Source organism: Lottia gigantea (genome assembly GCF_000327385.1).
Source record: "Lottia gigantea unplaced genomic scaffold LOTGIsca_195, whole genome shotgun sequence".
Taxonomy (NCBI): domain Eukaryota; kingdom Metazoa; phylum Mollusca; class Gastropoda; family Lottiidae; genus Lottia; species Lottia gigantea.
Window position 1 is genome coordinate 118,699 of NW_008708379.1, and position 17,735 is coordinate 136,433.

Genomic DNA, 17,735 nt, shown 5'->3' on the forward strand with positions numbered 1-17,735 from the left:
CTTTACAATCACTTTTAGTCAAAGATGAAGGAGTACACATAGTATATTTCAAGTCATATGGTGTATTGTATCCGTACACTAAACATGGTACAGGTCGACATTGTGACTTGACCATTAGCCGAATAAAGTGCACCGACGACTTGAAAATGGCAATTGCCGTCAGTTGCATGAGCTCCACTTTCTTTTCGTCACGATTCTGGGACAATCCAGTTGACCGTAGTAACTATGGCTGTCAATTAGGCGCATTTCATGAGAAGCTTTATCCAATCTAATTAAAATCAGATTACAATTTCGTTTCGTTATTATTTTTCAGTCAGTACGAGTTTCGCTATTGCACAATTTATAGTCGATATACACGGATTCTGCTTGACGCACTGTGATTAGTTAAAATGGAGGTCAACTGTACGCGACCTTGATAAAAATACTTTTAGATTACAATCGAGACCGACAGAAAAATAATAACGCAACGAAATTGTTATCTGATTTTAATTAAATTGGATAAAGCTTCTCATAAAATGCGCCTAATTGACAGCCATAGCTACTACGGTCAACTGGATTGTCCCAGAATCGTGACGAAAAGAAAGTGGAGCTCATGCAACTGACGGCAATTGCCATTTTCAAGTCTGATTTTAATTTAATTGAGCTTTAACCAACCTGGACCCATTTTGACATCGATACAATTTTTTAACACAAGAACAAGTTTAGTAGATTAAGAATAAAAATATCAAGAATTACAATTTAAAATTTAGATTGAATCTGAGTTTTGTCGTTTATGGATGGCGATTGGCACACCAATATCCAAAATTAGTGAACGACTAACTATCCAGTTTACTTTGACATAGACGAAGTTGGAAGTGAAGCAATTTTTCACAGAGGATCACGTAGAAATAAAAGAATAATACATATTTCCATGATCCTTTCTACAAGAAAATATCAGAACCATGTGTCCTTTCAGCATTTAAATTGTTAAAAAAAAACAACATACTTTACAAAACAAAAAAATAATTTATTTGGCATAGCATTGAGGAATTTACAGCTGAGTCGACAGAATGCAGGAGTTATTTATCAGTTATCCGTGGAAGACTTCCGCATCGCTGCTAGATCGGATGATGCCAGGTTACTAACAGTGCAAAAGTAATTCATGACTAGCATGTACAGTAATCTGAATAATAATTTGGTGACAGACATTTTTCGAAAAACAAGTAATTTCTGCAAATCACAATAACTTATAAAAAAAAGATATGTGTGTTGAAAAAAGGTTATATTGCATAAGACAGTAGGCCTAATGAGAGATATATCATAAAATGTCAATTTGATTTATATACATAACGGTAAAAGAGAGTATATGATCACTCGAAAGCAATGTATCAAGTCATGAGGATCATTCTGTTTGCTTGTTTGGTCATTGCAGGTAAGATCAGATTATAATTTTTTTGTTGATCATGGAAGTGACATAATAATATTGTTAATGTTAGTGAACATCGGGTTGTTAAATTTGATTAAAATGTTTTGTTCCGTAATTTGATTCCATTTGCCACGTGTGATCTGACGATATGTTAGGCATCTCATTTACCGGGTCATTTATGTATTGACTATCAATCCTCTTTAAATAGTATTTGATTGGTTAGCATAAATATGAATTATCACAGCCTTTTATGCTATTGGGTCAAAATTGTACAAAAACGAGCGGATATACTGAAGAACATACCCAGTTCTGCATTTCAATCAGATAGCGGGCTGATTTTCGTAAGAGAAATTAAAAGGATTGTAAAGAGGTTTTCTTAACTTTTTATGTGTATGAGGGACACTGATAGCATCAATTTGCACCATTTCAATTTTCATTTCGACGTCTGCGATTCTTGCAATTCCACTAAATCTAACTAGTTTTAGTTGAATTGCAAGAACCACAGACGTGGGAATGAAAATTGGAATGGTGCAAATTGATGCTATCAGTGTCCCTCATACACATAAAAAGTTAAGAAAACCTCTTTACAATCCTTTTAATTTCTCATGTATCATGTATCAGTGTCCCCGATACCCATAAAAAGTTTAGAACATTACGCGCAATCATGGTGGTCTCGGGAAGAGAGTTTCCTCAAAGGAACTCCTCTGATTTGTTGTCAAACTGACCGACTACAAGAAAATCCGATTAATTAGCTGTTAGAAGATTAATGTCAGATTTACGACAAATTAAAAAAAAGTAGAAGATGTGCAACGGGTGGAATCTGGCGAATACTGCGCCGCTTTTTCGACCCTCGGTGCGCTAAGGTCCGGTTGTCAGCAGTGTTGCTCCGACATGCTCTCGACTTGAACATCCTCTATGATTTTAATTCTGTACTCTTAAACATTATCCTGTTTTCCTGTTTAAGAAGAAAATTCAGCAGAATTTAGAAAATCTGAACTATAATATACACAGTCTATAGAAGGAATTTGACATTGAAAACGTAATGATCCTTGTCTACATTTACAGCTCGTGCCAGTGTGGACCCAAAGTGCCCTCCGCCATCAGGAGATGCTGGGTTATGTGTCATCACAGAAGCGAGTTGTTTTCCAGGTCGTCCATGTCCTGAAGGTAATGTCAATCAATCTGTAAATAAAAGGTTTGATATTTTCGTTATCCAATTTTCAATTTTAATATTCCAGCCTCTACAGTATGTAATGACTTTGTTAATTATGTACCAATTAGAATTTCCGAGTCGAAATCTCGAAAGGAAAATGAAATATATAAGTCAATTGACACACGTGTCAAGTCTAACTTTCACCCATCCTTCTTGAATTTAAAAGAATAGACCATGACAGATAAAAAAAAAAGCTAACTAATGTACTGAATGTAATATCAAAGATAGCATATTTTGACAAGGACAGCATTTTTCTGACAAGGATAGCATAGGGTACATTTAAATACTAGATCCGCTTTTGACAAGATTTGATGACAAAGGCATTTAAGACCACAATTTAGATATAAATGATTTATTAATTTTTGTGTTTTCCTTTCCCTCACAGGTCTTGTTTGCTGTCCAGAAGGGTGTGGCTCAATTTGTAAACCACCAGGTAAATTTCTGTAATATTTTGAAGTGAAGGGCTACTTGGCCTGAATTTCTAGAAAAAAAGCTTCTTGATTTTATCAATATGAGCGGCAGATCGGGCTTCAAACCGACGGCATTTTACCATAAATACAGGAACGAACATGTACACTGCATGAAGATATATCGTATAGATCACTGACTGAAATGAAGCAAGGAGATCGATAGTGGTTGACTGTTCTTCGATTTCCAATGATCTTAAACTTAAAGGTATTATAAAGAGGTTTTCTTAACTTTTTACATGTATCGGGGACACTAATCGATTTGCACAATTCCAATTTTCAATCAGACGTCTTTGTTTCTAGAAATCCACTTAAACTTAGACTTTTATCGATATCGCAAAAGCTGCAAAATATCTCATAATAAGGTCTTACGGATAGTTAAGCCACAAAATGCTTATAACTACAGCCGTCCCAGTGAAAATAGAATGGGGCAAATCGATGATATTATATAGCGTTCCTAATATACATAACAAATTAACCTCTTTACAATCCCTTTAAACGCGCATAATCTGTATCATACGGAGCCAATTAACATCGATAGACCATACAGGAATGTATGTATCACGAATAGTATTATAGTCATAAATAAGTATTTCAACTCTATGATTTTAGTAAACATACCAAATCCAAAATGTCCAGTCAATGACAAGTTTGGTCCCTGTGTAATCACCAAAGACAGCTGTTTAAGCGATGTAGACTGTCCTCCAGGTACTAATAAGTAATTCTATTTTTTCATTTTCAATGTTGTATTCAGTATTAATAATAAAAGATGTTTTTTTACAGACAAAGCTTTCACGCTTCTTAATTAGCAATTAGATAATGCTATATTGTGAAATACTTTAAGTTTACCATGCTAAATATTTCACAAACATTTAAGTAATTCTCGTCCCATTCTTTAACTATCATTGCTTAAAATTAATATGCCATGGGACTTCATCACATACGGGACTGTATCACATTGGACTCCTATGGTCCAAGATATTTTTATAGTAAGGTTTTATTTAGTGTATGTGGTACATTTTCATTATAAAATTCAGTGTGGTTCTCCTGTCCATACTAATACAGTTTGTTATTTTGGTTGATCATATTTTACTTAATAGGTCGTTATTGCTGTCCTGATGGGTGTGGTAAAAAGTGTAAAAATCTGGGTATGTATGCTAGTTGTTATATATCGCAAGCAAGTACTACTCCAATACAAGATTTTGAATATTTAATTTCAAACCGTAAACACATTTTACACATAAAAATTATAATTCCGAAAACTATAAGCTGGACATATAGTATACAGAAATCGAAGTGATCAGCGTTTTCCCTCGGAATTTTGGTTCTCTTTTGTGGTTTGGTTTTTGTATAAATATATATTTTTTGTTATACGTGCGTATTTAATCCAGTTTTACATACTCTCTTGTTGTTAACGTCAATATTAAATAACACGAAGGCATGGGTATGATTGATGACTGAAATAATTGTCTGTTTATGAATTAAAAAGAATAAAAACTCTTAAAAACTCATAAATGTACATTTGACAAGGTGTTTATTCAATGTAGATTTGTCAAGAGACAAGGGGAAATTTAAATATAAGTTTAATAACTGCGATAGATCTCAGATGTGAACATAAGTAGCGGCGCGGGTGAGGGGCATTTGCCACCTAGAAAAATGGTTTGCCCCCACTCTATATCTAACAAAATTAAAAATGTGATTTCTTCTTTAACGTTTTGGTCCAAAATATGTGTCAGAATGCACCAAATTAATTTTTCATTTTTCTTGTGGGAGTACCCGCCCAGACGCTCCGTGTGAGCTGTCGCATTTTTATATATATTATATTTCTCTCGTTATCATATTGCTATATTTCTCTCGTTACCATATTCCTATATATCCCTCGTTATTATATTTCTATATTTCTCTCGTTATTATATTCCTATATTTCTCTCGTTATTATATTCCTATATTTCCTCGTTATTATATTCCTATATATCCCTCGTAATAATACAAATATGTTCTTATATTCCTCTCGTTACCATATTCCTATATATCCCTCGTTATTATATTCCTATATTTCTCTCGTTATTATATTCCTATATTTCTCTCGTTATTATGTTCCTATATATCCCTCGTTATTATATTCCTATATTTCTCTCGTTATTATATTCTTGCATATCCCTCCTAATAATACAAATATGTTCTTATATTTCTCTCGTTATCATATTCTTATATTTCTCTCGTTATTATATTCCTATATTTCTCTCGTTATTATATTCCTATATATCCCTCGTTATTATATTCCTATATATCCCTCGTTATCATATTCCTATATTTCTCTCGTTATCATATTCCTATATTTCCCCCGTTATCATATTCCTATATTTCTCTCGTTATCATATTCCTATATATCCCTCGTTATCATATTCCTATATTTCTTTCGTTATTATATACCTATATTTCCCTCGTTATAAAATTAGTCTAGCTAGTGTCTTGATTATTATTTTTGAGGCCTACTTCAGAAACCTTTTCTATTTTTTGAGGCCTACTTCAGTAACTTTTTCTATTTCTTCAGCCAAATAATTTTGATAGAAGGAAAATTGTGATTAAATATTTAACTGACTAAATAATTGCTAAATAATCTTGTGCCTTTTATATTGCAGTATGTCCACCAGTTTGTGCAATTTATTGTCCGAATGGTAACGTTCTTGATAAAAACGGATGTCCAACATGTCAATGTAAAGGTAACTGTGTTGGATTATTGTGATATTATAGGAGAACTTATAAAGGTCTTCTAACCAGATGAAACACACCTCAAGTTTGTGTAAGACTTTTCCTAGCTCATAAAACATACTTCTAGTGCAAACGCATTTGTGTCTAATGTATATTAGGAACGCTATATAATATAATCGATTTGCCCTATTCTATTTTCACTGGGACGGCTGTAGTTATAAGCATTTTGTGGCTTAACTATCCTTAAGACCTTATTATGAGATATTTTGCAGCTTTTGCGATATTGATAAAAGTCTAAGTTTAAGTGGATTTCTAGAAACAAAGACGTCTAATTGAAAATTGGAATTGTGCAAATCGATTAGTGTCCCCGATACATGTAAAAAGTTATTATATTCCTATATATCCCTCGTTATCATATTCCTATATTTCCCTCGTTATTATATTCCTATATATCCCTCGTTATTATATTCCTATATTTCTCTCTTTATCATATTCCTATATTTCTCTCGTTACCATATTCCTATATTTCTCTCGTTATCATATTCCTATATTTCTCTCGTTATCATATTCCTATATATCCCTCGTTATTATATTGTCATATTTCTCTCGTTATTATATTGCTATATTTCTCTCGTTATTATATTCCTATATATCCCTCGTAATAATACAAATATGTTATTAGATTTCTCTCGTTATCATATTCCTATATTTCTCTCGTTATCATATTCCTATATTTCTCTCATTATCATATTCCTATATTTCCCTCGTTATTATATTCCTATATTTCCCTTGTTATAATATTCCTATATTTCCCTAGTTATTATATTCCTATATATCCCTCGTTATTATATTCCTATATTTCTCTCGTTATTATATTCCTATATTTCCCTCGTTATTATATTCCTATATATCCCTCGTTATTATTTTCCTATATTTCTCTCGTTGTCATATTCCTATATTTATATATAGAGGGAGAAAATTGCCCTTATGGTTCACAATGTGCCGCTTACTAAATAAACTTGTGCCTTTTATATTGCAGTATGTCCACCAGTTTGTGCAATTTATTGTCCGAATGGTAATGTTCTTGATAAAAACGGATGTCCAACATGTCAATGTAAAGGTAACTGTGTTGGATTATTGTGATGTTATAGGAGAACTTATATAGGTCTTCTAACCAGATGAAACACACCTCAATTGCAGTCGCGTTTGTGTTCATTTGTGTAAGACTTTTCCTAGCTCATAAAACATACTTCTAGTGCAAACGCATTTGTGTTCATTTGTGTTTATTTATGGAAGACTTTTCCTATCTTACGAAACATACCTCAAGTGCAATAGCATTTGTTTTCAGTCGTGTAATATTTTTCCAATGTTATAAATCACACCTCAAGTGCAATCGCATTTGTGTTCATTGAGGAATTAATTGTTCTCTTTTTCATTCAGCTTGTCCGAACGTACTTTGTTACATGTATTGTGAATATGGTTTTGAACGCAATGAAGATGGTTGTGAAATCTGCAAATGTAAAGGTAGAGCCTACACTATTAGTTCTTATTTTGATATCTAGATTATTACTAGGCCTATTAATGTGCCTTAGTCAGCTATGATTCGATGCATAAAAGTCGAACAAAAACTTTCGTTCCATTTTTTTTTTTAGCTTTTATATTTAATATAGCCACTTCAGTTAGGGTCTAACGAAACGCGTCAAATTAACCTTTTGACCTAAACTGGTAAACATTGCGTCACAAAATGTCAGCGCTGAACAGACGGCATCAAGTTAGGTCAAAAGGTTAATTTGACAAACGTTCAGGGTGACTGTCGTTAGACCATAACTTAAGTGACTAATAAAAAAAAACCGAACGAAAGTTCATTCTGTTTTATTCGAAGATCTATTGATCTTTTTAGAAAATAAAGGATTATGATGAGTCTCATATTAGAATTTTTCCGCATTATAATATACCACTACCATAATCATCTTTAAAATGCAAATATTGTGTCCTGTTCATCCACAATGAAAGGAAACACAATGACGAACCCTCATCCGTTTCAGTATTCAAACCGTCAATAAATCCCAAATTACAAAATTTATCATATTACAAAAATTATCATTTAGACACACCATGTAAATACGGTGCCACGCCAATTAGAAATTCTGTGAATGAACTAGTAAAATGTAAAGTAGGCAAATATGGTTGTCCCAAAAAAAATACAGAATGTACAGCCACCAATAACGCAGTAAATGATGTATGTTGTCCGAGTAAGTGACTTTATTTGGATTATTATTTATGTTATTCTTATATTTTTTTATATTACTATCAATTGCAACCAATTCTGACTACATTAAAGACCATTGTTCACTATAATCGGGGGCTGATTTGGATCTTGAATATGTAAATAGTCTCCAGAAGTACCAGAACTGCACAAACATCGCATAATCCCTTCAAATATATCTCAAACTAGAAATTTTCTCATCATTTTGACTTTCAAACTTTGACACAAAAGTGGTTTTGAAGACTCAAATTTTGACTGAGCTTTCCGTTTCCGAGACAAAGGTACAGTTTGTCAAAAGGATAGTGAACTGTCCCTTTAAGATGTTATATTTAAAAATGCAAACATTTTCCAGCATGTTCACCAGTCCTATGTAAACTGTATTGTAAACATGGTTTTAAAGAGGGAAAGGATGGTTGTGAAATATGTGCTTGTAGAGGTACGTTTAAATTCGAGATGCTTGCTCAATATGTCTATGAGTGCCATAATGCATTTCCATATGATTAAATGATATGGAACTTGTTAGCTACACGAAGTAGCTCCAACCATCATTAATCAAGGTAATGCTAATTTTAATCTTTCTGATTTGATTTTGCGAATACTTCCACGGTCCATTATCGACGGGACAATTTTATACCGTGAAAAATAATTCGTCCCAGCATGGATGCTTAAAAGTACCATAATTTGTGCGAGGACAATTTTCTTTGGCCAGAAGAACCACCCAATTCAGATAGTGGAAGTTCTTTTCATTTTTTCCAGAATGTGATCCCGTCAGATGTAAAATATACTGTAAATATGGATATAAAGTTGATAAGAATGGTTGTGAATACTGTGGATGTAAAGGTAAATATTACTCATATTTCATGACCTTTTTCAGCAGATTTTGTTTATTGTAAATGGTACACACATTGTGCTACCTATTACCCTGAGAAGTATTTGTAGTTCACGAGTTACGCCCCCTATATACTGAAAACAGTAAATAATCGAATACAACACCCTTTCTTAATAGCAGAAGACCTCAATTATGCGTGATTTTGGTGGTGGTAATAATTTATTAAATTCCATGAAATGAATTGCTAAAAGCTGCCGCATTAACGAGAAAGGAGAACTTAATTGGATTCATTGGTTACGCTAATGCTTTCTAAAAGATAATATTTGAAGATAAATCAAACACTTTTATTTTCTTGACGAAACTTCAATTTTAATGATCTCCCCTGGCCATGACTATTTTGTAAATTCCCATTTATTTGTAGAAACACCATGTGGATATGGTGCTCTGCCTGCAAGTGACACACATGGAACACATATAAACTGTGGACGAGAAGGAACTCCTTGTCCCAATGGTACCAGTTGCGAGATAGAACCCAATGATCGATATGCTGTCTGTTGTCCAGGTAGGGCGTTTAATTAAAAATGTGCCAAGTAGCATAGTAGCCTCTATCATCCAGCCCCTCTATATCTATGCACAGTTGCGACAATCCTCAAACAGGAGAAGTCTGGGCGTCAGAGGTAACCCATTCAGATGTCAGGTAAAGGGAAGGGCCACTTTTTACAGATGTATAATCCTAGAACGCTGTTGAAATCATATTTTAGGTTGTTTTTAAATCTAAATCGATACTTTCATTGGCTAGTGTTTTTTATCGATTTTCAATGGTCGTTTTATTCGTTCTTGCAGATTGCAAAGCTATTTGTTCAAGGCTATGTTTATACGGATTCAAACTGAAAAATGGTTGTCCAACGTGTGAGTGCAAAGGTATGCAGCATTACGTAAGACAATATATATATATATATATATATATATATATATGTTTATATAATTATAATAATGATCTGTCCATCAATGTTGTTCCTCTGGATCTTAAAAATGTTCAATAGCCTAGCTTAGAGTTATGCCTGCTAAATTGATGTAGATAGTTATATGTAACTCGCTCCTTACTTTTTTTTACAGTTTTCAATACTCAGCTCTTTAAAGATGACATATGGTAGTGATTTACAATTTAATGTGCAAGCATTTCAATCGCTGTTGTATTTTGTTATTGTGTTACACCAACTTAATTGGATTATGTTTTCCAATATTACTCTGTATATTTAAATTTTGTTTGATTAGAAACGCCATGTGGACATGGACTCCTGCCATTGACAAATGTGTTAGGTAACACTGTAACATGTGAGCGTGATGAATCCCGGTGTCCTCAAGATTCCAGGTGTAAAGCCAGCGATTACGGAAAATATGCAGTTTGCTGTCCATGTATGTTTTATTCTTTTGACTTTTTTTATGTTATTGTCATGTCCATGGTGTTTTTTTCTTATTCTTGCACAATCAATTCTGGATCTTCATTTCTTAAAGTCCCGTCACACCGTCACTGCGACCATTTACGATTACTTGGACGCCGGTTAACTTAAACAAATAAAAGTCCTATAGAATTGTAAATTCTATAACAATCTCACTCATATTGCTATATATGCGACAATACTGCGTCTCCAAGGCACATTTCTAATAAAATCTACGGGCTTGGTGCATTTAACTGTCACGACGCTTGTCTAAAGACATTATCGATTCCATGGGGATCTCAACAGCGATTATTGGAAACAAACGATATTTGACGCTTCCTATGCACTAATGTTACGCTCACGGCGACCTAAATACGCTCTGAGCATCTTAAGTGGCTTTTAGTAATTGGCCAATAAATAACTGGACACAATTATATGGATAACAATTACTTTAATAAAATATCTTGCGTCTTGCAAATTACTTGATAAATACGGAAGAACCTTCGCCGAAACTTTGCAAAATATTTTATTAAAATAACTGTTATCCATAAAATTGTGTTACGCTCTGAGCTAATTGTCCGTCGCGGTAGCGACTCATTAAAGACACCTTTCCGGTGTGACAATGCTATTAGTCAGGAAATAAATATTCAATAGCCTTCAATAAAAAATGATGGTTGGCATTCTACCATTAGAACAATTCAAAAACATTAGAAAGTCGTATTTAGTCGTATTGATTATACTTATTTATTGTTTCTGTAAACTTTGTTGTTTTCCCATTAAGATTGTCCACAAGTACCATGTGATTTAAAGTGCCCACTTGGATATAAAGTTGATAAAAGAGGCTGTGAAATTTGTTCTTGTAAAGGTAAGGAATACATTTTGAAATTCTATATCATACTTAGCAGCCGAACACACAACTCTATTTGGTTACAGCAGTAATTGTTATGCCTTGAAAATCTTTTTTTCTCTCTTTAAATAATGTTTTCAATTTTATAAATTCTACTTCTATTATATTTTCCGTTTTTGTACAGCAGTTTAAAAAAAAACGCTTCGTCGTTCTGGCTATTGGTGGCTTACGACTCATTCAGTGGGAAAAATACGAAATGTTTTTCTACCTGCCTAATGTGACGATCTCTCCAGGAGAATAACTTACCTTGCTGTATGCTTAAGTGCCAATACATAAATTGTACGCGGTTTGTTAATTAGTAGGCATTCAAAGCCAAAATCTCAAAGTTTTGTTTTAAATTTGGTAGAATAAAGGATAAATAAACATTTCTAAATTCACTTTCTGAAATCAATGGTACATATTCTTTTGTTTTGTTTCAGAGTGTTCTAAAATAATGTGTGATCTTCACTGTCAATATGGATTTAAACGAGATAAAAATGGATGCGAAATCTGTGAATGTCAAGGTGCGTATTAACACATTTATATAATTTAGGCAATTAGATTCAATAAAACCAAAAAGCCATCGTGCTAAATTGACAAATCGTGCCATAGTATCAGAAAAGGGAATTTGTTTTTAGCGAAGCCAGTCAGTTTATAGTGTTCACAGCTCACCGTCGAAATTTGAGCTTTCAAATGTGTCCAGAATTATCTGAGTTTGAAAATTTAAATGACGACTCGTGTCTTCCTGATACTATATAAAATTGCTAGTTTGAGATATATTTGAAGTGCCATTTTTGTACAGAAAATGACGAATCATGGCCTTTAAGATACAGAACACAGAGTAACCTTCTGAAAATTTTATTTTACAGATTCACCGATTATACCTCACAACTGTAAGTTCTCAGCATAGCTGCATATTATACTGAACCGCTTTGCCAATTTACTCCCCCCGCCCCCCTCTTCCTATATTTTAAAAGAGACTGTTGGTATTCACACCATTGCATTCTTAGTGGGGTATCGCAAAGACATGGTTATGGGGTGACTAATCCACAACCTGAATTTTAATGGAATTTGTCATCCACAAAGATTTCTGTAATTATTTCTACGAGCCACATACAAATTAAATTTATAGTGAACAAATTCCATTCTTGGCTACATTTATTATAATATATCGTCAATAATTTGATATATTGCAGTTGGGTGTCCAACTCCACCATCAAGATTCTTGGTCAAGTGTAGTTTGCACAATGATAACTGCAACTCCAATTTTGATTGCCCGAATGGTAAATTATGCTGCAATAATCCTTGTGGTAGATATTGTTCAGATCCAGTGCCTATTAAAGACGGTAATATGTTTATGTTTATGTTTAACGAAACTACTTCAATCCAGATTTGAGCTTTTGCCAACACCTTTTTATCCTTTTCCACACGTCTAATGATGCTTGTTTGCTATTACACGTGATCAAGAATTGTCCCGACGTCATTATTTAATTTATTGGCTCTCTGAGTCTTCAGTCCAAAACCCCCATTGAAGTTGATGTCCGGAACAGATGATATTTTCCGATGATCTTCTCCAAATAACTCACAGAGCTAATATTATTTATTTTGGTATTTTAAATACATTCCAACTGTTTATTGTGGTTTTCACGTATTCTAAATGTTATCTTATTTTAAGCTGTTCTACGAGTTTTGGGAATCGCAGAACCTACTGAGAAAAATGCTAAAATCCAAATTTAATGTTTCAGGATTTTGTCCTGCTCAACCTGACCCAACCTTAGTTGACTGTGCTTCACTTCGAGATAATTGCTATGTAGACAGTGATTGTCCTGATTTCAGGAAATGCTGTCCTACTTCATGTGGTAACTTCTGCCAGGCTCCAAGTCCTAAACCTGCTGATAATCCAGGTATAACTTTAACATACTTACTTTTAGCTAATCAGTAACAGTGTTCACAGCTTACTGTTGAAATTTGGGCCTTCCAATGCACGTGTGTCCAGAATTATCCTTGTATGAATGTAAAAATAATGACCAGTTATTTCTTAAGACTCTCATATAAAGACAAAACATATATTAGAAATAGAAAGAGAAATTCTTAGTTGAGGTATATCTGAAGGAATTATGCGATTTTTGTACATTTCTAGTACCTCTGAAGACTCTTTACACATGTTTAAGACCCAAATCAACCCCCTAAAATTGCGGAACTTTCCCTTTAAGCTATACATGAAAAACAAGTACACCAAAACGATGATTTTCGAAAATCAATGTAAATATTTGTTAATTGTAATGATATACATGATAATAACACTCTAATTCATAAATATTCTTTCCTTCAAGGTGTCTGTCAATACGTACCACCTTTAGCACAATGCTCGAATTTTCAAAATAAAAGAAAATGCGACGCTGATTTCGAATGTCCCTTTTATGAGAAATGCTGTGAAACAAAATGTGGTAAACTTTGTTTAGAATCTGAACGATTGGTTATAAATCCAGGTAAATTGAAATTCTATAATTAATAAGTAGCCTTCTCCTTTCTCCACCAACGTATCGTCTGAATACAGTATAGTACCTTCCTTTTTCGTTCCAGCCGAATGATAGGTTATTATTTCTTACTAACCCAAAAAGGGAAAAAGACTATCGGATTGCCTTTGGAGCTTGTTTTGCGTTTGATAATCGATAATCAAATCGCTCCCCTGTCCAGCGCTGGGATTTTGTGACAGGGACAAAAGTTATAGTCCGGGAAGCATTAGACACTGAATGCATCTTTGGTTCGCGTCACAAAATTGTTATAGAGGGAAGAAATTTGATTGGCTGGTGGTGCCATCAAAGAATGTAAAAGAGGCATTAACTGAAGTGTCTAAAAATAACTAATTTCTTTAAGACTAGATACCAAAGAGGCATTAGAAAGGAATTGTTCAACAGCCGTTAACAATTCTTTCTGACACAGTAATAATTTGCTCATTATTTTTATCACAGGTGATTGCCCAAAACCGGACAAAAATATTGTTATTTGCCTCATTTACCAAAAGAAATGTAACCAAGACGGTAATTGCCCACCAAATCAAAAATGTTGTGATAATAAGTGTGGTACGAGATGTCAGGAACCACTTCCTAAACAAGGTAAAGTGCAACTTTAGAATTAAGTAAAAAATTTTAACACCATTCTATAGCGAATGTCGGAAGCGAGTTGGATTGTCGCCTGCTAGGCGATTAGGTGCCTTGGGTTTGAATTATCCTCAAAGTGGGAAAAAATCTGATGCCTGTGCCTGTGCTACCGAGAGTGGGCTTTTGCGCCCTAATGCCTAATATTAATACTTAGTTCAGCAAATGTTATAGTTATCTCAAGCTGACCGCGATCGCAATATTCTGTTTCATATAACCTTAGAAATGATATGATGCACGCGTCAAGCGAACAAGGTTTCGTTGTAGATCGCTTCTTGCATTTGCAGGCTTCATAACAACCTTAATTGCAACCTTTGTCAAGTCTGAAGTTCCGTTATAAAGGAAATTATGCCTTTTCATTCCTACATTTATCGTTTACCATTATATATTTAAAGGTCAAAAGTTTATTTTAAATATGTAACTTTCAATTTAGCAGTAACAGTCGGTCATAAAATTATGTTTCTGACGCATGTATCAATTTATTATCTTTTCAAGTAATTTCTCGTGATATAAATGTGTTTCTATTTTGATTGATTGTAGGGAAATGTCCAAACGTTGTAAAGTGTGCTACATCAGATGAATGTGTGAATGATCTACAGTGCCCTGGAAATGAACTTTGTTGCGCTGCCTCAGGTTGTAGTCGAACATGTGTTGATCCTGAAATAGCTTTAATCAAACCAGGTATTTACATTTACACTGAGAATTGACATATTTACTGTCAATTTATTTTCTTCACACTGAGATATTACCATCTTTACTGTCAATTGACATTATTATATCCTTAGAATTGACACATTCACTGTTAATTTAATTTCCACTGAGAAATTGTCACCTTGCTGTTACTTTACGTAAAAAGAGTTTCCACATTTACTGTTGATTTACATTTACACTGAGAATTCCCACAGTAATTGTCAATTTGCACAATTACTGTCAATTTTAATTTACAATGATCATTTCCATCATTTACACTGTAATTTAACACATTTACTGTCAATTTATGTTTACACTGGAAATTGAAATGTTGTGATTATCCTTGCGATAAACGATGCGACCTTGTTAGACCAATAAATGGTAAATATTTTAACAACGTTGCAAAGCACAAAACAACCGCTAGCGGCGTGGCTCTTACACATAGGAAAACGTATGATTAATTTCTGCTCAGTTACACAAATCAATGAAATCTAATTTGTACCCTAAAGTTTCTTAGGTTGCTAGATGGGTAGTTTACTGATAGACAATGTATCTAATTTCAAGGTACGTGTCCAGTTCCACCCGATCCATCAGCAGTCCTGTGTTCTATTGACTCTAAAGATGAATGTACCAATGACAATGACTGTCCTATTGATCTTAAATGTTGTAAACATCCTTGTGGTAAAAGATGCGATCTTGTTCGACCAAAACCAGGTAAGTATCTAACACATGCTTTCAAAATTGAACCTTTAACCAGATACGTTTGAGAAACAAGTTTATTTTTATATTTTAAAGCGGATATATTAACGTTTCTTCTTAAAGTAGAAAACACCATCGTTGCATGTGCTTTTAGTGCTTAAATCTTACCTTATCCAGCAGTTATATTGGGTTCTGTTGATTTCCGTTGGGAGGGAAATTTATTGATCATTGATTCAGACATTCCAATGTCTCATCTTAAAGAAACAGAGGCTTCTATTGACGCCGTGGTAAGTGATTATTCATTTTTATATTCGTTATCAGGTGTGTGTCCAGTTCCACCTCAACCATTAGCAGTCCTGTGTTCTATTGACTCTAAAGATGAATGTACCAATGATCGCGAATGCCCTATTGATCTTAAATGCTGTGATCATCCATGTGGCAAAAGATGCGATCTTGTTGAACCAAAGCCTGGTAATTATATAACAACTTGTTAATGTGCTCTTCATAAAAAATGCAAATCTTTGAGATCATCTTTCAGTTTGACATTAAAAGATACTAAATCAGCACATTTTTGGGGAATTAAAAATCTTAAGTATATGGATATAGATGAAACTGAATAATAAGCTTAATTTCAGGAATGTGTCCAGTTCCACCTCATCCATCAGCAGTCTTGTGTGCTATTGACTCTAAAGATAAATGCTCCAATGATCATGACTGTCCGATTGATCTTAAATGTTGTAATCATCCTTGCGGTAAAAGATGCGATTTGGTAAGACCAAAACCAGGTAAGTATCTAACACATTCTATCAGGGGTAAACTTTTAAACCAGATATAATTATCATTGATTCAAATATTCCAATGTATCTTCTGATAGAAGCAGAGACTTCTTCTGACACGTTGTATGTGCTGATTCATTGTCATATTCATCATCAGGTATGTGTCCAGTTCCACCTCGTCCATCAGCAGTCCTGTGTTCTATTGACTCTAAAGATGAATGTACCAATGATCGTGAATGTCCTATTGATCTTAAATGTTGTAAACATCCGTGTGGTAATAGATGCGATCTTGTTGAACCTGGTAATTATTTTATTAATGATAATGATACTAGAGAGATATGTCTAACTGAAAAGAGTTTTAGGCTATGATGAACTGATAATGAAACTCATTCTATTACTGTAAGAATTCGTCGTAAGGCTGTCCAACATTGGAAGTATAACCATTGCTAGAACAATTTGATTTTTTCCAAAAACAATTATTTCATCTGCACTGTATTCGCATTTACCATGTATTTTTAATACCAAGCAGAAAGGGCGGTACTTAGCGAGATCAAAATGTATAATTAAGTATACATCTTTTTTTAGCCTTATTTAGTAAATTTAGTCTTTGATTTGAATAAGCCTAATTCGTGACCAGATTATCGAGTGAATTATCATGTTAAATTCAACCTCGATAGTTAGCTCTACTGACAAAAATGAGTCAACCAATTTTTTTTTCACAGGCTCTACGACAGAAGAAGATTCGTCAAATGATTCGGACTGGTCTGCAGATTCATCAGCTCTTTCCTATTCAGAGGAATTCGATTCAGCACATGCATACTCAGAGGAATATGGATCAGAATCCGACACGTCTGAATCCGAATCAACAGAATATTTAGATCCAGTTGATACCAAGAAGAGAGCTATGAAAGAATCTAATATTCTTTAGACTTAAATATGAAATGATAATAAAAAAATCAATCAATTAATGTTTTATGTTTTAAATGGTTACCAGGATGCTGAAGTCATTTCCAACTGTCAAGGGATCTGTCACCAGTTTCACCCGAGGAGCTTATAGCACGGCACATGCCTGATTTGATTTCATATTATGATACTAACTTCTATCTTTATTCAAGTTATCTAATAAACAATGATTGAATAGCTATGACGGGTGTGGCGCCAGGCAGGGTATTCTAACTCTTCTATACTGATACGA

General features: G+C 33.8%; 1 protein-coding gene across 1 annotated transcript; it reads left to right on the forward strand.

Moving 5' to 3' along the window:
• Positions 1 to 1,362: 1,362 nt before the first annotated feature.
• LOTGIDRAFT_239125 (hypothetical protein) lies at positions 1,363 to 17,505 on the forward strand (the record flags this gene model as incomplete). Its single annotated transcript, XM_009053010.1, has 26 exons — positions 1,363 to 1,411; positions 2,471 to 2,572; positions 3,004 to 3,051; positions 3,698 to 3,793; positions 4,186 to 4,233; positions 5,728 to 5,808; positions 6,837 to 6,917; positions 7,238 to 7,321; positions 7,906 to 8,049; positions 8,416 to 8,499; positions 8,820 to 8,903; positions 9,314 to 9,454; positions 9,736 to 9,813; positions 11,113 to 11,196; positions 11,658 to 11,741; positions 12,087 to 12,110; positions 12,414 to 12,563; positions 12,963 to 13,121; positions 13,551 to 13,706; positions 14,190 to 14,333; positions 14,916 to 15,056; positions 15,630 to 15,779; positions 16,086 to 16,235; positions 16,400 to 16,549; positions 16,698 to 16,841; positions 17,263 to 17,505. The coding sequence occupies 26 exons, from the start codon at positions 1,363 to 1,365 to the stop codon at positions 17,466 to 17,468; spliced, it is 2,862 nt and encodes a 953-aa protein (XP_009051258.1). The 3' UTR covers positions 17,469 to 17,505.
• Between the last annotated feature and the right edge of the window lie 230 nt (positions 17,506 to 17,735).